The following is a 23,844-nucleotide window of genomic DNA, read 5'->3' on the forward strand; positions in this document are numbered from 1 at the left end:
TGCTCAAGTCTGCGTAAGAAGAAGTGTGTGAGTCCTACACTGCAGGAAGCTCTCAAGAACGGCAACACATACTTAAGTTATTGTGCTCACAGTTGATGTACATGACAGTCAATGTTATAGTGTTTTGGTTAGCATGTTTTGATGATAGGCAGCCCTCATATGATGTGTTATTTTGTACTAATGAATGTCTTGTGGTACAAGTAGGGACTTATAAGCTCTTCACACCAACCTCAGGATGATCTTCTTCAGTTGGATGTCCTCATATTTCAACTATAAGTCAATACTGAATATTGAAGTGTCATTAAAATTAACTGTTTCTGTCAAGAATAACACAGGGTTTCATAATCAATCACAAGTGAATCAAGCTGATTGGCTATTCTGGGTTATTTAAATATTGGCATTTTAAGTATACAATTTTTTATCTTAAGACTCTAAACTAAATTAAACTCCTTCTGAACAGGCTATGAAGGCCCAATGGTACTGGCCGGCCACCATGTCATCCTCAGCCCATAGGAGTCACTGGATGCGGATATGGAGAGGCATGTGGTCAACACACTGCTCTCCCAGCTGTATGTCAGTTTCCAAGACTGGAGCCGCTACTTCTCAATCAAGTAGCTCCTTAGTTTGCCCTCACAAGGGCTGAGTGCACCCAGCTTGCCAACAGCACTTGGCAGTCTGGATGGTCACCCATTGAAGAGCTAGCCCAGCCCGCCAGCTCTTAACTTCAGTGATCTGACGAGAACCAATGTTACCACTGCGGCAAGGCCATTGACGATTTTTATATTGCATGATATTTATACCATTTTTTATTTTTGTTATTTTCTCCCAGTATATCGGTGTTACTGAAAGAGGTGGTATACTGATATTTTATTTGGTGTTTTAGGTACAAGAAATATATATTTTCTTCCTCCATATATTAAGCTACAAAAGCACCAACATAAGTAGATATCAGTTCTATCTACTTATACCACTTCTTCTTATTTGCTCCATTTCACTTTCTACCATAGCTTCCTTTCTTCCAGCTTTATTTTTTATTTGCAGCTCTGTCAGGTTTTTATCTGTTTCACCAAAATTGAAATAGTCACTGGTGACAGCTGATAGTTACAAGTTTGGAATTTGAATCTTGACTGTTAGCTTATTTTTACTTCCACTTCTAATTTATTTCTTCAGGCCTCTAACTTTCATTTTCTTCTGAATAAAACAATGTGATAAAGGTGCTGGCCCAAGGAATTAAGAGTTTGGTACCAGCCTAGTTAACTTCATGTTCCAGTAAAATCATCATCAAAAGCTGATAAAAACAGTGTAGGAATACTTTCTGCTTGTGGACTAAGTTATTAAGATTATGTGCTCTTGTATTACCCTCTCATTTCCCATTTAATTCAAGATTTTATTAGTTAGTTTGGCAAGATGTACAGCTTAAAATGAGTATGAAACAGAGATGTCTGACAATATTTGTATGGATGATTGTTGCTCCAAGGACATTTCAGAATTCTGACACTGAACAAATTCTCCATGAAGCTCCTCCCAGCTTCCAATAAGGTGCTTTGTTACACTGCTACCATATCCTGCAACAGCCCAATTGCTTGAATATTTCCCATTTGCTTCCTGTATTCACTCCATTTTATTTGCATTTGAACACTGTATTTATTTTCACTTTCTTAACTACATATTTTCACTCACACTAGCTCTTATCTTTGTTACTTCCTTTGTCCTTCCTGATTAAGTTTATGGATTCACTTTTCATTAACTTCAGCACCAATGCATGTACTTCTCCTTCTCCACATCTTCATTCAAATGAAATTCAAATTTCTTCTGTATTTCCAGATTTATGTAACTTTTCCTTTGATAAATGCTGTTACAGTTATTATTACTGGTTCCTTTCATTCAGGATACAGCATGGGATGTACCATAATTGGAGGATGCACAGCATGTCAAGTAAGAAACATGAGATCTACAAAGAAGTATTACTGGGTGTCTGGTCAAGCCAAAAGTTCAGTTTTTATGTGCAATATTTCGGCATCTATGCCAATACCATGCAAACTACTCTGAAATGCATACAACAGGGTACTGCCTCTTGTACCACATAATAGCATTTCTTCCTCTTCAGTCTGTGATGGAGTGCAAGAGGAAAGATTGCTTGGAAGCCTCTGTGCACATTGAAAGTCTAATACTGCCTTTGCAGCTCCTACAGTTGTGATACGTGGGGGCTGGAAAATATTCCTAGATTCCTCACTTAATACTTGTTCTTTAAACTTCATAAGAAACCTTTCATGGGACAGTTGGTGTCTATCTTCAAGAGTTTTCTTATTCAGGTTTCTCAGCATTTCTTTAATGCTTACCTGCGAGTCAAACAAACCAGTGACCACTTGTGCTGCTCTTTTTGTAGATCTTCAGTATGAACAGTTAGTCCTTTCTTACAGTTGGAATACATGTAAGCAATATTTTAGTATGCATCACAAAAGCGTTTCATGAATAATCTTCTTTGTAGACCATCTGTATTACACAGTATTCTGTCAATAATCTGAAGTCTGCTACCTGCCTTAATCAGGAATGACCTTATGTGATCATTACATTTCACATCTCTACACATTGCTACACTCAAGTATTTGTATGAATTGACTCATTCTAAGTGTAGCTAATTGGTAGTGTAATCATAGGATACTGCATTTTTGCATTTCATAAAGTGCACAATTATATGTTTCTGGTAGGATATTTGTGTGATAACTGCATCAACTGTAAGAAATCACATATTACTATTAATATTATCTACCACATCATTAAGATACAACATGAATGTTAAGGGCATAACACATTTTCCTGCAGTTTGTCTGTAATACATCTACATCCACTGATGACTCTCCATCCAAGATCGTATCCTACATCCTGCTTAGCAAGAAATCCACAATCCAATCATAAATACGATTATATATCCATAATAAGTGTTGGAATGGTGTGAGTCAAATTCTTTTTGGCAATCAAGAAATATAGCATCCCGATAATTGCCTTCATTTGTGACTTTCAGGATTTCACACAAATAGAGCACTAGTCGAATTTCCCATGACCAGCATTTTTTGAATGCATGCTGATTAGCACAGAAGAGATCATTCTGTGCAAGAAATCATATTGACTGACCTGACCCAAAAAATGGAATTTCGATCGGGCTGAAATCTGAAAAATATTTCTTCTCAATTACCTTGTGAAAAACTCAGAAACCACAATAAGACATTACATCTCAGGTAATATTTGTTAGTTTCTAAGCAATAAAACACAAAATCATATTTACTTACTTCATAATCTATAGCACAGTCATGTCTTTTTCCTATTGATTCCATGTTTGTTTCAAGTGGAAGAATGAAGCGAACTGGCCTGTTCTGAAGATGTGCTGCTAGAGCACAGGCTGTGCTAACCAACATGTTCCGTGAAATTTTAGCACCATAGGCTCCACCAAGTCTTCTCACCTGGACATTTATGCTGTTAACAAGAAAAACACATCATGAATTATGAAGTATTACAATATTTTTCAACAGTTCACCTCTCCTTTACCACATTACTCATATACACACATATTCAGCAAGAGAATATTTCAAATCCTAACATACAAATCACGAATTTGGTTCTTAAGTTTTTCAGGTGAATACCAGAATAGAATCTTATGTTCTGGAAGCAATGTTTCAAAGCACACAGAAAAACTGGATCATTCGAGCTCCTTACACAGAACAGTTCACACAGTAAAATATTGGGAGATAAAGCCAGATCATGTTGGAGAGGATTTGCCAATAAGCAACTATTAATTTGCTCATTAAATGCACACTTCAGGAACAAAGTGAAGCTGAACTTATGGTATGGTTCTAGCTACCTGCCTCATTTTACAACAGACAAATCTATATCTAGGTCTATCTGAGTGATATGTATGGGGTGTATAACCTTAAGTTATCATTTAATGTCACTTCTTGAAACTTTGTTAGCAGACTTCTTGGGACAGTTTATGTCTATCTTCAAGAGTCTTCCCATTCAGTTTCTTCAGTATCTCTGTGGCAATCTTCCATCCCCTTCTCTGTATACATTCAGAATCCACTGTTAGTGCTGTTTGGTATGGGCCCCACACATGTGAGCAATATTCTAGAACCAGTTGTACAAGTGATTAGTAAGCAATCCCTTTGGTATGGGCCCCACACATGTGAGCGATATTCTAGAACCAGTTGTACAAGTGATTAGTAAGCAATCCCTATATTGACTGATTGCACTTCCCCAGTATTCTACGAATAAACTGAAATCTACCACCTGCTTTACCCATGCCTGAGCCTAAGTGATCGTTCCATTTCATATCCCTTCAAAGTGTTACACCTGAGTATTTGTACTCGTATGAGTTGTCTGATTCGAACCATTATTCATCAATATTATATTCATAGGATGCTTTACTTTTTTCATTTTTTTAAGTGCACAATTTTACATTTTTGAGCAGTTAAAGCAAGTTACCAGTCTTTGCACATCTTTGGAAGTTTATCAGGTTCTGACTGAACACTTATGCAGCTTCTTTCAGGTAGTACTTCATTACTTTGCATCATCTGCAAATAGTCTGAAGTTACCATTAGTACTGTCTGCAAAGTCATTGATATACAACATGAACAGCTAGGGTCCCAACACGCTTCCCTGTGGCACACCCAAAGATACTTTTACATCTGACAATGACTCTCCAACTGAGATAAATGTTCTAAGATAACATTTGCGTCCTCCCTACCAAAAAATTGTCAAACCAGTAACACATTTTGCTTGATACCTCATATGAACATACCCTTGATGATAAGCATTGATGTGCTGCTGAGTCAAATGAATTTTGAAATCAAGAAATACTGTATCTACCTAACTACCTTGATCCAATCTTCATATTACTGATTAATATTATTTGTGGTTATGTAGACTAAATACACCTACAAGAAATACTGTATCTACCTAACTACCTTGATCCAATCTTCATATTACTGATTAATATTATTTGTGGTTATGTAGACTAAATACACCTACATCTACACAGATACTCCTCAAGCCACTGTAGGATACATGGCAGAGGGTACCCCATAACACTATTAGTCATTTTCTTCATTTCCTTTCCTGTTCCACTTGCAGACAGAGTTAGGGAAAAATGATCATGATGATCATCTATATGTCTCCATATGAGCCCTAATTTCTCATATCTCATCTTTGTGGTCCTTACGTACAATGTATGTTGGCAACAGTAGAATTGTTTGCCAGTCAGATACATATGCTGGTTCTCTTAATTCTCTCAGGTGTTTCTTGAAAAGAATGTTGCCTTTCCTCCAGGGATTCCCGTGAAGCATCTCCATAAGACTTACATGTTGTTCGAATCTACTGGTAATAAATCTAGCAGCCTGCCTCTGAAGTGTGTTGACGTTTTCATTCAGTCTGACCAGTTACAGATCCCAAACACTAAAGCAGTACTCAAGCATAGGTTGCACCAGCATTCTATATGTGGTTCTATTTACTGCTGAACCATTCTTTCCTCAAATTCCCCAATAAAATGAAGCCAACCATTTGCCTGCCCTACCACACTTCTCACATGCTTGTTCCATCACATATCACTTTACAATGTTATACCCAGATATTTAAACAACTTTACTGTGTTCAGCAGGACACTAGCAATACTGCATCTGAACATTACAGGTTTGATCTTCCTACTCATATGCATTAACGTACATTTTTCCACATGAATGACTAGGTGTCATTCATGACACCAACTGGAAATCTTGTCTAAGCTGACTTGTGTCTTCCTACAGTCACTCAACCTCAGTGCCTTACCATACACCATGGCATCATCACCACACAACTGCAGATCAGTGCCCACACTATCTGCCAAATCATACATGTTTATAGAGAACAACAGCCATCCTATCACGTTCCCTGGGACACTCCTGACGAAAACCTGGTCTCTGATGAACACTCACCATTGAGGACAACATATTGGGTTCTATTATTTAAGAATACTTTGTGAAAGTATTAATGTTTTAATGTTGTAATATATATGAATACATATGTGTGGTGTCACCGCCAGACACCACACTTGCTAGGTGGTAGCTTAAATCGGCCGCGGTCCATTAGTACATGTCGGACCCGCGTGTCGCCACTGTGTGATCGCAGACCGAGCGCCACCACACGGCAGGTATCGAGAGATGTACGAGACCTCGCCCCAGTTGTACGACGACGTTGCTAGTGACTATACTGACGAAGCCTTTGCTCTCATTTGCCGAGAGACAGTTAGAATAGCCTTCAGCTAAGTTAATGTCTACGACCTAGCAAGGCGCCATTAGCCTTATATAGCTTGTATTTAAAGAGTCTCACTTGTATCGCCACAATCTCCAGATGTCTCATCAAGAACGATGTATACAAAGGAAGGATTAAAAGTTAAGTAGTCCAGAAGCTACGTACTTTTCTTTATAGCATTCATTAAGTCTCCTGTTTCAGACCTCACTCCATCTTTCGTGAGTTAGCGCGTGCATCTTGGCCGCCTGATTCAATTAGTGTACGTAGTGTTGGCAAGTCTGCCGACACTACAATATGTATTGTTCATATTCTTTGAAGGTTGTCTGTCACATGTCTCTTAAATTCTTTGGTTCATTTTTGCTGTAGCTGTGATGATCTCTGGCTATATTTTGAAATGTGCAGTTGGTGTTTTGTATAATATTGTCATACTGTGTGATGCTTAATAAATGATTCATTTCTAAAATGGCATTTGATGATTTGTCAAAATGGTAGTAGATGTGCGTGGTTGATAATGTTTGTATGGAGTGTGACAGTTGCGCCGAATTCGGAAAAAAATTACTCGACGATACAGAAGTGCAAAGACAAGACAATAAGCTACACAAGATCTATAACATGCACTCAGCTGAAAACATTGATCTGCTTAGACATAAATTCCATAACATTGTGTGGGAAGCATCTGGAGGTATATAAGGTAATCTAGCCAAATTTGATGATGTACAAACTCAGCTTTCATTGTTGGACAAGCCGATTGATGACAGTGACCTTTGTGCACAAGTTTTGCAAACTTCGCCAAAAGAGTTCGATTACATTTATATTACGTGGCATGATCTACCTAATGTAGAGTAGACATGGAATAAATTACAAAAATGGTGTTTTAATTATGGACTAAGAATAACAGATCGTGATGACAAAAGTGTTGCTATAGCAATGATGTTGAAAATGGAGATTAACAAACTGCAACAGAAGCACAAACAAACCTCCTCTGAAGCACATTCGCTAAAAGTGCCTGATTATAAAAGGAATGAAGACAGAAAATGCTTTTCATGTGGTAAAGTAGGTCACTTATCAAAATAGTGTAAGACAGGGTTGGTTTGTTTTAAATGAAAGAAAAAGGACCATTGATCAAATGAATGTAGTAGCGTAGACAAAAGAGAAGATTCTGCTATGTTGTTAACTAATATAATATCAGTGGATAATTCAAGAAGCTGCAGCTACACAGACATTTCAAAATCTGTGGAAACAGTATCAATAGTGAGGCACAACAGTTTTTCACTAGATATGAATACACTGGAGTGTGATGAGTAGTACATTGACAGTGGTGCAACACATCACATAACAAATCAGTGTGATTGGTACACTACATATGAACAATTTGAAACTCCAAGGAAGATGGATAGTGCCAAGAATGGTGTACATATTGAAGCATTTGGTAGGCTGAATTGATGTACAGGTGTTCAATGGACAGACATGGACAGAATGATATTTTGAAGATGTTTGGTTTTGCCCTGATGGATCCTGTAACTTGTTTTCTGTTAAGAAAGCTGCACAGAAGGGAATAAAACAAATAATCCAAAATGATGGCAAATTATGGGTTTTTCTCAAAAACGATATTGCAATTGCTATGAAAATGAGCTTTTTCGTTTGGCTGTGAAGGTTGTTCATCAAGAAAAGTCTTGTGTTGTTACTGAAACTGTTGACACTTTACAGAGGTGGCATGAAAAAATGGGTCATCAAAATAAACACTATGTGCACCAATTTTTGAAGGATCATGGTGTAGAGACAACAATTGATAACAGTTTTTGTGCAGGGTGCATCTATGGTAAACATCACCAGATGCTGTCTCGTGAAAGAGTGCAGAAACCCACTAAACCTGCAGATGTTCATGGTCTGATGGAAGAAAATGATCTGCAGGGTCATCGATACTTTGCTGTTTTTAAGGATGATTTTTCCAGTTTTAGAGGAACATACCTTTTGTGACACAAAGATGAAATTAAAGAAAAGTTGCCACTGTTTGTTAAAATGATAAAGACTCAGGCTGATGTTACTGTGAAAGAATTACATACCGATGGTGGCAAGGAGTTCCATAGTAAAGATGTGCAAAAATTTGCCGGCTCAGTTGGACTGAAACATTCAATCACAGCACCATATATGCCTCAACAGAATGGAATTGCTGAAAGGGAAAATAGAATCCTGTGTGAGATGGCATGTTCTTGGCTTTAGTCTGCTGAACATCTGCCAATAGCATTGTGGGGTGAAGCTGTTCTGGCTGCAACATACATTTTGAATCAGGTGGGTCCCACAAAAATTAAAGGTAAAACTCCAATTGAAATATTTTTGAAGAAAGAAGGTCGTTTTGATAATTTGGTGATATTTGGAACTGAATGCTATGCTTAGGTTCCTACACAGAAACGGAAGAAGTTTGATGCTAAATCTTCAAAAGCTTCAAAAGGATATGTGGTTGGTTATGATGATTGTGGGAACCATGTTTATTTTCCTGAAAAAAAAAGGTGCGAGTGTGTTTGCAGAGATGTAAAGTTCAATTGCAAGCCATTACAGGAACCTCTTATTGGTACTCAAAAGTCTAAAAAGTTTGTTGAAATATCAGCTATAGATAAGAACACAGATTTTTGGAGACTGAGCATGAAGATGTTGATTTTGAAGAGGATTGAATGAACCAAGATGTAGCTACAAGTGATGAAAGTGTTAACAGCCAGTCATATGACACTGATGAAGAAGTTGGATGTAACTTGGAAGCAAGGAATGAGGAAAGAGGAAGCCACAATTTACATGAACAGCAAAATTTGAAGAATCCATCTTGTTACTGTGAAGATTCAGTTCATCAACCAAGAATGATGTTTCTTTGTGAGACACCAAGAAGCTACAAAGAGGCATTGCAGTCAGATAATTCTGAAGAATGGAAGAATGCAATGGAGGAAGACATGGATGCTCTAAAGAAAAATGGAACATGGGAATTAGTTTACAAAATTAAACCAAACAGCATGACCAGAAATCAATGCGTCTTTGCTACAAAATTAAATGCAAATAATGATGTTGTTCGATATAAGGCTCGACTGGTAGCAAGAGGATATACTCAATGGTTTTGAGTAGATTATGTTGACACGTTTATCCCTGTTGCAAGATTTGAGACAATGAGATGCCTTTTGAGTGTTGCAATTCAACATGATTGGTGTATAAGGCAATTTGATGTGAGGACAGCATTTCTCAATGGTATTTTGAAGGAAGAAATCTACAAGAGTGAACCAGAGGGATTTGATGATGGTACAGGACAGGTGTGTACGTTACTGAAGAGTCTATATGGTTTAAAGCAAGCTTCACAATGCTGGTATGAATGTCTTGTTGGGTTCCTTACTGAATGTAACTTATGGGAGAGCAGTTTGGATCCATGTATGTTTTATGGTGAAAACCTGGTATTATTGTTTTATGTTGATAATGGATTTACTATGGGCTCTACTGATGTCACAACTAAATTCATTGAACATTTGGGTAAACATTTTCAAATCAATGTAGAAAAAGTTGATTACTTCTTGGGTTTATAAATAAAGAGATTTGACAACTGTATTGAAATAAATCAGTCTGCATATGTGAAGGGGAGTTTGGAGAAATATGATATGATGGATGCAAAACCATTGTCTTTACCCATTTGAACCAGGATGGACACCAGGTGAGTCACCTCCTTTTAATCATATGCTGTTAATGTTGCCTCAAGAGTTCAAGACTCTCCAACTCAGGCACGCTTTGCATTACTCAAATGAATATTTAGATATCTTAAATCAACAATTACAGATAGCATTAAGTTTACGAAGGATAAAGACTGTAGTATGGAAACCTATAGTGATGCTAACCATGGTGGGGACAGAGGCACTAGACGATCAACAAGTGGCATCCTGCTCAAGTTCCATGGGGGTTCAGTTGTCTGGAAAAGTAAATTACAGCAGTGTGTTGCTCTTTCTTCAATGGAGGCAGAATATGTGGCTTCAAGTGAAGCTTGCAAATCACTTGTGTGGTTAGACTGACTTCTGAAAGAAATTGGAGCTGTTGATGAGTCATCAGTTCATGTTTTACAAATTTATAACCAAAGTGCTATCAAATTTATTAATGGATCAAAGTTTTATGAATGATCAAAACACATAGAGACAAGGTAGCATTACATTCATCAACTGGTTAGAGAGAGGAAGATTGAAGTGAATTACATACCAACTGGTGGACAGGCAGCAGACATTCTGACAAAAGGGGTACCATTCACAAAGTTACAAATCATGAAGGAACTTGTTCATGTGGTGTCTACTTCATCACATATATAAAACATTGCAGGAGATTGTGAAAGTATTAATGTTTCACTGTTGTTATATATGTATGTATACATATGTATTGTTCATATTCTTTGAAGGTTGTCTGTTACATGTCTCATAAATTCTTTGGTTCGTTTTTGCTGTAGTTGTGATGATGTCTGGCTATGTTTTGAAATGTGCAGTTGGTGTTTCATGTCATATTGTCTTACTGTGCGATGCTTACTAAATGATTCATTTCTAAAATGGCATTTGATGATTTACCAACAGACTTCAAGCCACTGAGATATCTGTGAACTTATTCCATATGCTCATACATTCATTGACAGCCTGCAATGGGGAACCATGTCAAATGCTTTCCAGAAATCTAGAAATATGCAATCTACCTGTTGTCCTTCATCCACAGTTCACAGTATATCAAGTGAGAAAAGGACAAGCTGAATTTCACATGAGTGAGGCTCTCTAAAACTATGGTGATCTGAGGACATAAGCTTCTCAGACTCAAGAAAGTTTATTATATTCAAAATGAGAATATGTTCAAGGATTCTGCAGCAAACAGAAGTTAGGGACATTGGTCTGTAATTTTGCAGGCCGATTCTTTTACCCTTCACCTGCACCTTTTTCCAGTTGTTTGGGACTTTGTGCTGGGTGAGAGATTTACAATAAATGTAAACTAGGTAAGGAGCCAATATCATAGAGTATTCTTTGTAAAATCAAACTGGGATTCTGTCCAGACCTGGTGACTTACTTTCAAATCTTTCAGCTGCTTCTCTGTTCCAGGGATGTTTATTACTATGCAATCCATACAGGAGTCGGTCTGATGGTATGTCTGTATGATTCTCCTATGTGAATGACTTCTTGAATGTGAAATTTAAAACTTTGACTTACGTTTTGATATCTTCAACTGCTGCACCAGACTGGTCAACAAGGGATTGAATAGTAGCCTTGATCCATTTAACAATTTTGCATATGACCAGAATTTCCTTGAATTCTCTGCAAGGTCTTTTGCTGAGGTGTGACAGTGGTAGTTGTATGCTTCATGCATAGATCTTTTCACAGATGCCTGAATCTCTACTAACCTTGGCTTGTCACCATCTGTGCTTTCCCTTTTGAACCACGAGTGCAACAGCCTCTGCTTCCTCAATATCCTCCTAATTCCATTATTAAATCATGGTGGCTCTTTTCCATCCATTATCGACTTACTGGGCACATAACTCTCTAGACCAAAATTTACAATCTGCTTAAACTTTGCCCATAATTGCTCTGCACCCATCTTACTGGAACTAAGTGATGCCAATTCACTGACTAAGGGAGATACTGAAAACTGCTTATCACTCTATCTAGCAGAAACACTCTCCTAGCCTTGTTGACTCATTTATAGTCATTTATAGTCATAGTAGCTGTAATGACATCATGATCGCTAATCCCTGTTTCTATACTGACATTGTCGATACGGTCCTGTCTATTTGTAATTACGAGGTTTAAGATATTTCTGTTGTATGTGAGTTGCTGAGCTAGCTGTTCAAGACAGTTTTCAGAAAATGTGTTGAAAAGTATTTCACATGACTATCTGTCTTTACTCACCCCCCCCCCCCTTTCCCCCGCAATGAATCCATAGACGTCCATGTCTGTATTTGGTAGGTTAAAATCGCCTCCAACTAGTATTGCATGATCTGCTTATTTACATGCTATTGATCATAGACTTTCTTTGAATGGCTTCAGAACCATCACAACAGAATTGGGTGGCTGGTAAAAACATACAACAATTAAATTGGTTTCACCTACACCTGTTATACATCACCAAATAACTTCACTGTCACACTCACTAGAGACAATACCTTTGCCAGCTGCAGTGAACACTCCTCCTCCTATAGCCTATTATCTGTCTTTCCCATAAGTGTTCTATGACATGCTAAATATCTCAGAGATTTACACTTTGGGTTTCAGCCAGTTCTCGGTCCTGAGAATAATTTGAGTGTGAGAGCTTCCCTGGCAGTCAGTAAATTCAGGAATTTTATTACAAACGCTTTGACAGTTTACTGATAAAATTATGTCAGTTGAAGTGTTGTTATTCTGAATGCTGTTTGACATTCCTTGCTGCATACTGACTGGGTGAGTGTTCATCAGAGCACCTCAAACTACTCCCTAGCCGAAAAAAACCCTCAGGTGCACTCCACAAGTACTCTCCTAACTGAGTAGCTGCTCTGTTTGTGTAGTTAACCCCTGACCTATCAAGGGGATGCCTATAAATCCCCACACCATAACACGTGTCTTTAAATCTGCAACCAAGATCATCACAGAGTCAAGGAAACCTTTGGTTGAGACTCTCCACTTGCCTCCAAACCAAAGAACCCCGATCAACTCTGGGACAAAGTTGCAAATTGTGAGCTCTGCTTGTACCTCATGTGAAAGGCCACCAGTCTTCAGCACATCCCACCAGTCACCTGTAAGAACTGAGGATTGCCTTAGAACTCATGCAGCAAGCATCATTGGTGATGACATGAGCCACAACATGCAGATGAATGCACCCTGCACACTCGATAGCTGCAGACAGGGTCACCTCCACATCTCGGATGGGGCCTCCCTGGCAGACATACTGAGCACACAATGGCTTCCTTTCCTGCCATGAACACTGTCTGCCTAAGGGACCCCATAATGTGCCTAGCATTGGAGCTCCCAATAACTAGTAAATCACTGCACCATGTACCTCATCAGACCCAGCTGACAGGGTGAATTTCCACGAACTGCTGCCAGCTTCTCCTGTGTCAACACACAGTATGCACACATCCTAGCAAGACTGACTGAAGAAGTAAGCTACAAAAGTGAACAGAATTCTGTATATGCAACTTGCTACCTGCTGATGTGTCATGAACAGATGCGGATACATTCTAGTAAATTAGCATGATAGCCACTACTTGGTGGTGGGGAGTACGCCTGCTGTTCCCTCAGTTATATTAAATAGCTGCTGCTTATCTCCTACTGTTGTCTTAATATTTAATTTCATATATAAATACTTTCAAAGAAAATAGTTACCTTCATCTGTATCATTTTTAGCAGTACTGTTAACCACCTGCAGCAGAAGACTTGCTTTATTAGTGATCCAAGATTTTTCCTATTTTGAGTAGTGCTATGCTTTGGCACACTAATTTAAGATGTCCCTATCTCAGCTACGTACAAAAACTGTGTATTTTGCACATGTATTTATGCATATAACACTACTTCGGTTTTTTCTTCTGTGTGACACTGCATGTATAAGACATGTCAATTTCCTTAAAATGAATCTTACTTGGCAGCCAGTGTCTACTACATACAATATTCTTACTGCTCCATTCTATTGAATAAATATTTTATACCTTAGATGCCTTTTCCCAAAAGATTATTCCCTTGGACAACAGAGGGTGAAAATATGAAACCTAACCAAGCACCCCTGTTGGATTTTGTTCAACACAATGGAGGGCTCTTCTGAGAGCAAAAAATGCTTAACTGAGCATCTGTCTATGTACTGCCCTTATTTCAACTTGTCGCACTGTTAGACACCAACAAATGTAGCCCATATTATTGCATGTAGTGTATGACTCAAATCCAAAAGCAAGGTTGTCAATGAGGGATAATGCTTAGCACTGAAAGAGTGTTTATTATGGATAGCAGTGTACAGAAAAATCAGATCTGCCTCCTGTATGCAGAGTGCTGATATTTATACAGACATCAAATAGTCCAGAATATAGAAAAATTACAACCATAAGAAATTTCTAGAAATTTTTAGAAATGCTAAATGGTAAACAACAAATATTTCCTGTTGACTGTATCTGAACTAGAGACCCACAGCCTGTTAGCCATTGACAATAACTCGAACTTCACACTGTGTGCAGCACAGCTTGTGGATAGACACCCACAGCATGTTAGCCACTGATGATAACTGCAACTCCACACTGCATGCACCACAGCTCATTGCAGTGCTCTTGCTGCTGGAGAAACAATGACCATCTGTTTCACAAGCTACAGCATCCCACGTCTAGGTCTTGTCCGTGGTACTCTGTATGGCAGTGTTGTGGAATCCTCATGTTGTAGTTGTGTTGTTATATCCACTTCATTTTGATGAGCATTGAAGATAGCCCCTACCATCAAAGGTTCAGGATTGTCAAGTGGGTCTTCAGTTTCCTTGAACATCCCATCATCAATTTGCACCTCAGGACTATAGCAGGGCTTCATATAGAGGATATGGATGATGTCTCTGTGTATCTGTCTTGTTAATGAAGGGTAATAATCCTCAATTTGGTATGCAATGTCATGACAAGTGACAAAGGACATTTTATGGGCCAATGTGGTGTTTTAGTAACTTTTACAATAGACTCACATTCCACACAGGTACAAAAATCCATATCAAGTCTCTCAGGTTGTATAACACTGGCCAGTACTTGATACCCATCATCATTTTGACCTCATGACTATTGAGGGGAAAGAATGGCGTGTAGCCTGTAATGTCTTGTTTTATTGTTAATATAGGCAGTATTGTACCCCCAACCTCTCTGTTTGACATGAACATGTGATACAATACGCCATTCTCCAGGGCTGCATCAGCGCATCAGGGATTCCATGCGACGGAGGGTGGATGCATGTATCCTCGCTAACGGAGGACATTTTGAACATTTCCTGTAAAAAAGTATTTGAAGTCACACTGGTATGTTCTGTTGCTGTGTGTTTCCATTCCATGATTAATGTGATTTGAAGAGAAGTAATAAAATGAGCTCTAACATGGAAATTAAGCGTTTCTGGACACATGTCCACATAACATCTTTTCTTTATTTGTGTGTGAGGAATGTTTCCTGAAAGTTTGGCCGTACCTTTTTGTAACACCCTGTTGATCTTATCTGCTAACATCTTATTAAAATGTTATGGCAGGCCATTCATCTCTGGGTGGTAGACAACTGTCATCCTACTGCTGACACTACAATATGAAATTACCTTTGACACTACTATCGACAGCAAAACTTTTATGCATTCAGAGACCATCACATGGTCGGCCACCATGCTTCAAAATATCTTGTACAAGAAATCTTGCAGTTTTTGGAGCTTCATCAGTCACAGCTTTGGTGACAGCATAACTGGTGAGGTAATCAGTGCAGGCTATTGTACATCGGAATCCATTTGTTGATTTCTGGACCCTCTCAAGAGGTCAATTCCAGTCCAGATGAATGACATTACTGCAGACAGAATAAGTATCAGTGCACCGTAGGTGACTGTGACATGTGCTCCCACTGCTGGCATTTCTTACAGTGGCTTAAATGGTATCTAATGGATGACAGAGATCTAGCTAATGATATGTGTATCTGATTCTGTCTACACAAACCCCTAGTGGTCAGATGATGGAGCATCATAACTGGCTCTAAATGAACTGGGATATCAGGCAACCTTTTCTGCCACATTGGCTAATAGTTCCTCTTTTATAGTGTTCTGTTTATTAACTGGAACTGTCCTTTGGCATTTTCCCCTCCTTCAAGTCTCCTAAGGTTTTTAGCAAAACTGGATCTTCTCTCTGTTAAGCAGCAACATCATTTAAAGCAGATAAGACTGACATTTCATCCTCAATGTTATGTTCTGCCAAAAGTATCCATGAAAGGCAGTCAACATCCTTGTTTTTGCATCCAATTTCATATACTGCTGTGTTGTCATCGCCAGTCAACCTGACGGATCCATCAGGCTAGTCCGCCAGCATAGAGAATGGTGGTCAATCACAACAGTGAATAGTTTACCATTAAATACACCCATAACTTGTTGATTGTCCAAACAACCACAAGGCACTCTTTCTTGCTTGTAGGGTGATTCATCTAGGATTTGCAGAGTACTCTGTAAGCATATGCATTTCGTTTTTAGCACTTACTCCAGTTTGTACTAGTACTGCCCCTATCCCATAAACACTTACATCAGTTTGAAGTGCTCTCTTGGCAGACTCATCATACAGTGCTGTAAGTGGAAAAGATGTTAGTACCTTCTTAGGAACAAGGAAACATCTTTCTTGCACCTCGTCCAGAAAATTTGGCATCTCTTTGCAAGAGAGGTACCTCATTACATATGTCCTCCATAATCACCAGTAGCATGAGAAAATTCTAAGAAAATTCCACACATCGTGATTGTGCCAAGGAGACAAAAAATCAGGAATTGTATTTATTTTCTCTGTATTAGGACAGCCTTCACTGCCATTAAATAGATACTGCAATATTTTTATTTTTTGTTGACAAACATGTTATTATTATTATTATTATTATTATTATTATTATTATTATTATTATTATTATTAAGAGGGCAGCATGTCTCCTGAACACACTTTACTACAATAGTCAGGTGGCTTAGATGTTCTTAAAATGTCCTAAAAATGTCAATGCAAGCCAGTGACACTAATGGCCATCCAACATTGTACACAGCTCAACTCACAGTAGTTTACTTGCATCATCAGCAAACACTAGTTTGCAACCTATTCTTTAAAATCAGAAGAAGACTATTTAAGTAGGCTAACAGCAAAAGTGGACCCAATACCAATACTTGTGGGATCCATTTTGAGGATAGTTCCATTAATGTGACAAAACCTGTCAATGTGCCTGTCTGCTTTCTGTTATGAAGCTAAGACACCATCCTTACAAGAGTGATTCAATGAATGCCACAACACTTTAATATTTTCCAAGCAGAATTTTGTGGGCACATAGTCAAAGACCTTGGCAATATCACATAATGTACGATAGGGTAATTTTTCTTGTTTATATCTGCATGGGTTTAATTTGTGAGATCTTGCATGGATTTCCTGCAGAGAGTACAATACAAAAACCAAAGTGAGAGGCAGTTAAAAATTTCTGCTCAGGAAATTGAGTTGATATTCTGTCATTGATGGCTTTCTAGAAAACGTTTGAAGAGACTGGAAAGAATGAAGTGGTTCTATAACTAAAAATGATTTCTCTGTCTCCATTTTTAGACATGGGTGTTACTATAGTGTTTTTAAGTCTGTCATATGCTCAAAGTAAGTGACTGATTACAAAGATAGCATAAGGGCAATCCTATTAAAGTGAAGAAAAGATTTTAACAACCTGCTAGAAACACCTTGATAGTCAACAAAATTACTACTTTTTAATGATCTGGGGAGTTCTATAACGTCTAAGGAGTTGAATATTTGAAACCAATGTGTGTTGATGGTGCATGCTGTGTCTGCCGAAGTACATGTAATACAATTGTATTTGGTTGTTCACTAGTGAGTACAAAAATTGCAGCTGTTGTGAGGAATTTATGACTGAATTCTATGATCAATGATTTCAATGCATCTTCATTTCTTACAGAGATGTTTTCTGGAGACTTATTAGTTTCTTTTCTAATATTGTTCAAAAGCATTTCTACTTTAGAGAAACTGGACAATTTTACAGTACAGGTGATTTTGGACTTCCAATTCCGAAATAGACTTCTTTGTGACTTTAACATTTGTTTATGGCCTTAAGGCTTCTTTGATAGTTTTGATCTAAGAGTTTGCCCAATACAAATACTCAGGAAGAGTAATTGCTAGTGAACTGCTAGCAAAGGGCAGGTACTGAGGTCTGAGAGTACATCTGCCACATCATTTCAATTTGTCACATATAATCACCACAGTATGTACTCTACATACAGTAAAAGAATAGCTTATGTGAAGTGTAGTTAACTACCACAGATAAAAATCAAAATTAAAAAAGAAAAATGTAGTGAAATGATATTATTTCTGTGGAAATTTCAATACTGTAAGAAGCAATATAAAACTTTAGCTGCATGCAAAATATTACCTGTTTTCTGGCATTTTAAGAACTTCTGATATTGCTATCTGAGTCTCATCCATCCACTGTGTAGCAGGATAAACATCCATACCATCTTCTATTGGAATGCACACAGCACATTGTGTTTCCATTGTGTAGTGATACTGAGTGCCAATGTCAAAGCTGCCTTTAATCACATGTTTTGTCTTTTTTCTTTCTGAAATAATAATTCTTTATTCAAATAAATACAAAATAAAATTATAGGAACCCACTTTAAAACCATTAAAGTATCTTTCCTCCCTCCCTCCTCCCCCCCTCTCTCTCTCATACAAAGACACACACACACACACACACACACACACACACACACACACACACACACACACATCAATCAAAATTCCTCTTGTGCAATGATTTATGATGGTTTCTCAGCATGATTGACTGATGGTAAGTTTTTGAATTTTCAGTGAAGAAGACTGTTTCATTTAGCAGCTAATATAACTGTCAAATTATTTAGAAACTCTCATGACACTGGAAATAATCAAGATACAACTTGCCATCACTACTTCAAATTTAAAAATTTTGACAGTTTTCATTTAATACACAACTTTCTTTTATATAAAAACATCATCAATAAATCCATGGTCCATTATTAGTAACTGGCATGGACGAGAATTTCTAGGGTTAAGACATAATACTGCCCCTGATCACTGTTAAATACGTCAGTCAAAAACTTCACAATCATTTCTTTACATCCATTTCTTTATTGACACAAACCATGATTAAAATTAAAATTATGATGAATACTACGTAAAATTCTGCTCACTGTTTTGGAGGCTTGTAATCTCTTCCTGTGTAGTTAATTCAGAAAAACCTTTGTGTTTGCTATGGATAGGATGTTCTTTGTACTCCCTGAGTTCCTTTCCTTCCCTAGGTCCAATCTTCAACTTCAGATTAATAAATGTTGCTTTACAACTAATGAAGTATGAAGCAATATTTTGCATGCTTATTTGGTCACATTACATTGCATTGATATTTATAATGATACAATCTTATATTAGAAACCATGCCATTATTATTTTCATGATGCATGTGCTGAGCAGCACCAAACATAATTAGTAAATACAGGAAACCTCTTCTAATTCATACAGTTACAAACTTTGAGTGGCAAGATACTTACAAAATGTGGTTTATCATGAGGAGAAAAGAAAATCAATTGTTCATAAGAACATGTAAAAGTATTGCAGCTTAACAGAAAGAAAACACTTCCTTTAAATAGAAAAAGAAAATTAATAAAAATGAGAATATGTTGTCAGCAATGAAGTTATAGTTTTACAAGTTCTTGGCAAAAGCAGAAAAATAATTACCAAAATAAAGTCACCTTATACTTGTTGTATTTGCAGATGAGAAAGAAAGTCTAATGCTTATGTGCCCTAGAAAGTGTGCAGAAACAACACTAAACAACTTGTACAACTTTTCATCCCTTCCCATGCCATAACTGTTGCTACTGAACATTTAGAGAAACTAATGATTTTCTCTTTTTATGGATGTATGTGGCTAAATGGATACATGTTGATCCCAATTTGGTCCTAGATTGTTTTGATTACTTATTCTTCCTTCTTTTGCCAAAGACAATAATTTTTGCATTTTGAAAAATTCTAAGTGGCATCATGGTTCAGAACCCACATTAAGATGTAAACCACTGCCACTTTCACTGTATTTGTCTTATGAGTCTATTAAGAGAATGAAGGTAGGAAATAATGACTATCCCCCAATAGGAAAATGCACAATAAAGCATTATCATGTTGAGATCAATCTAGGGGTTAAGGACAGCAGTACTTTCTGTAAGACTAAAGGTATTTTTTTCCTATTTGCACTTCTAAAATTTTAATGTTGTGATTTGGCAAAATTGTGGATAAATCAAACACACACAGACCTGGGTGCATACACAAACATAGACTTTCAAATGATGCTGAATGTCTCAAACTGAGACAGTACATACAACTTTGCAGTTTCTTTTACTATGGTATGCTAAAATAATTAGAAGCAGACATTTAAATACAGAATCAGCACATTACAGAATGTTGTTCTGTAAGTACCATTTCTATTTATTTTGATGGAAAATGTGACAGCTGCTATGAGCCAACTTATACATGCACACAGAGTGAGACTTTCACACATGCCATAATTTTCACAGCCATGACTGTTGGTTATGTACTACTTTCATCTATAATGAACAACAACTTGGAAATGAGAGAATGAGAGAGGGAGGAAGGGAGAAGGAAAGAGAGAGATGGGTCTGTCACAAGATAAATGCAACTTTTAACTCTTTCAGCTAAATCTTGTTATTTAAAAATGTTGTCTTTGCAGCCAGTTACATAGAAGTGCAGTGTGAAGAGACAATGACAAAACTATTTTTCAAGAGGAACCTACTTGTATAAAGAGAAATAACTAGGAGTTCAGCATAAATTTACACTCCAAAGATTTTAGTAGCTAATGGTGGTGGTAAGTTCCTATGGGACCAAACTGCTGAGGGTATTGGTCCCTAGGCTTACACACTACTTAATCTAACTCAAACTAATTTACACTAAGGACAACACACACACCTATGTCCGAGGGAGGACTTGAATCTCCGATGGGGGGAGCCACGTGAACCGTGACAAGATGTCTAAGGCTGCGTGGCTACCTCACGTGGCAGCAGCTAATGTAAACAGTTATAAATTGGACTATACAGATACTAGTGTAGGAATAGCAGTACGTTCCACCAATTGATCTGCTCCAAATATATGTTACAAAGAATGCACAGGCACAGAGCATATGTTACATGTAAAAACTTACTACATATCACTCAATTAATACTCTATTGGCCACACCTGTGTATAAAGTGCACTAGCCTCTAATAACATTGTCTTGAATTGCCCCATTGTTGTTTTTCAATTGCAAGTCCACACCTATTCCTTCATTATTGCTTCAGCTAATACTGTGATAAGGTTATTGTCATATGTACAAGAGAGCAGCAGCGATATGAAATGAGCTGCGACTAAGTGAGAAAGAAATCACGAATGGCTGCAAGAACATGACCAAGATTCTGAGCTTCAGCACAAACCAACAATGAAGCAGTTGTCTCTGAAATAATTAGGAAATCAGTTAGGCAGTTGGCTGGTATCTAAAACAACTGTGCTGTTTAATGGTGTGATTGGGTCATTACTGGACGGTAACACTTCTACATGACAATATACTGATATAATGTAAGTTTATATTATCATTTTTTAATTAAACTGAACTATACTAATAGTATAATAATGTCGTGTGACTAGGGCCTCCCATCGGGTAGACCGTTCGCCAGGGGCAAGTCTTTCGATTTGATGCCACTTTGGCGACCTGCGCGTTGATGGGGATGAAATGGCGATGATTAGGACGACACAACACCCAGTCCCTGAGTGGAGAAAATCTCTGATCCAGCCGGAAATTGAACCTGGCCCTTAGGATTGACAGTCTGTCGCGCTGACCACTCAGCTACCGTGGGCAGTCATTAAAATGAACTTAAATTATGGTATTGTTCAAACATGTTTACCTTGGTAAAATTAAGAAAGTAATTCTTGACATGTGTACAAAGTACACACTTGTGTTATAAAAGAATGGTGTTCCCACTTAAGGGTTAAAAAAAAAAAAGAAATTGACAATTTACAGTGGTGTTTTTGATGCTGACAATAATAACTTACATCTAATTTTGAATAAGCAAATATTTGGCACCATATAGGTAGCAAAACATAACTTAAAAATCCCAAGGCCAAAAATCAACACTGTAGTGGAACAGCTAAGTCTCATAATAAAATAAAAACTATTAATAATGCTGCAGACTACACAGATCAGAAAATAGTTTCTTGCAATGTCTACAGTGACTGATCTCTTTTTTTCAGGATCAATGTAGTTAATTCACCTTAACACACAAAATGCTAAAATTGTTTGCAGAATAGTATTGTTCAGTGGATCCTGTGCATCAAATTCCTAATCCATAAATTTCTGATTTTTTCATTGTCCACTGCATTCATAGAGGGCCTATTTAATGCAGTGGGTGCACAGGTTGTACCATGTCACTTCTTTGCCAACTGATACAAGGTTTAGAAAGCAATTTGTGCCAACAGTTCAGTTCTGCAGACTCTGATGATTGGAAGCTCCATGCACGTAATCCTTAGCCCTTGATGAACATTCTTTTTGCGCACATGAAACCATTTACAGCCCTTTGTTTATCTACTGCAGCTTTCCACATGCAAATGCTGTATGCTGCTACATTGCTATGCATTATTAAGCCAACTTACCCACTCATTGTCTTCTGGCTTGAATCTAAACTAATAACATGGAAAGCCATTAAAACGTGTCCAATCATGCATGTTACTAGTCATCCACACAGGAAATGCTGCAAAGTGAATTCCTGCTGCTGCATGACATTTGGGAAAAATGCCAAGCTTTTCAAAGAAATGACCATGAGATATACTACTACTTGATGCTAATCACTGTCACCCATTCTCTGTGTGCAGGTTGACATGTCATCTGCTTGATGCTAGCCTGTGTCACAGCTAAAACAGATTTGTGTGTCACTACAGAATTTGCACCTTGTGGGAGGTGAGTAGTTGGTTGATGGACATGGTGATCAAAGCCAGCATCATTCAGCACTCCGAGGTGAGCAATGATGGATGCAAGTGGTACTCTATGCCTCTGGATGATCACCTGGCAGTGTGCCTGGGGGTGGTCATGTGCTGCACCACCAGTCAGGAAGGGGGCTGTCGAGATGTCACAGCCAGCTGGTGGGACTGGACACAGGCTGCAGAGGGTGTGGCAGCCTGCTGGCACCCAGGCAAGTCATACCAGGTGGGTGACACAACGTGAGTCCCACACAGGTGGTATACTGCAGGCTGTCACCTGATGGTGCCACAGGTTGTTATGACCTGCTGGTGAAAGCACGAGTCACGTGCTGCCATGGGAGCATGGGCAAGTACTGCATGGTTGAGGCAGCAGCAGGTGTCATGAGCAACTCTGCCAGTGTAGGTGATGATAGGGATGGCAACATAGTCCCCTCTTGGAGTCTCTCATATTGGTTGCTGGGGTGGTGGTGGCAGCCAGGGTATTGCTTATAGCATCCAATGGCAGCTTGAACAGTGGATGGTGTGCACAGGCTGGGAAGGTCCTTCATATATGCCAGCTTTAGATGGTTATGGAGACTGTGGTGGGATTACCATGGAGGCAGGTGGAAAAATCTTGTTTCCTCTATTGAGCACCAGGTATAGACTGGAATACTGTGGGTGGAGGAGTGGATGATGGGCATCCACTCAGAGCATGCCATACAGTTGTGGAGCTGTTCAGTAAAGGCTGGAACTTGATTGGTGGTTGGCATTGGCTGGCACTTGATACCATCTCCTAAGATGATGAGCAGTTGTCCACACATGCTTTCAGTGTTAGATGCTGAGCCGTGGCAAATTTGCTGTTTTGAAGAGTGCACCGCA

General features: G+C 38.2%; 1 protein-coding gene across 1 annotated transcript in view; it reads right to left on the reverse strand.

Moving 5' to 3' along the window:
* LOC126203718 (uncharacterized) overlaps positions 1-23,844 on the reverse strand; it is a 276,111-nt gene that overhangs the window by 55,639 nt on the left and 196,628 nt on the right. Inside the window, exons 16-17 of the mRNA XM_049938093.1 lie at positions 18,374-18,560; positions 3,288-3,471 (exon numbers count right to left, since the gene is read on the reverse strand). Of these exons, the coding sequence (XP_049794050.1) occupies positions 3,288-3,471; positions 18,374-18,560 (371 nt within the window). The remainder of the gene's footprint in view (positions 1-3,287; positions 3,472-18,373; positions 18,561-23,844) is intronic.

Source organism: Schistocerca nitens, chromosome 9 (genome assembly GCF_023898315.1).
Source record: "Schistocerca nitens isolate TAMUIC-IGC-003100 chromosome 9, iqSchNite1.1, whole genome shotgun sequence".
NCBI classification, from domain to species: Eukaryota; Metazoa; Arthropoda; class Insecta; order Orthoptera; family Acrididae; genus Schistocerca; species Schistocerca nitens.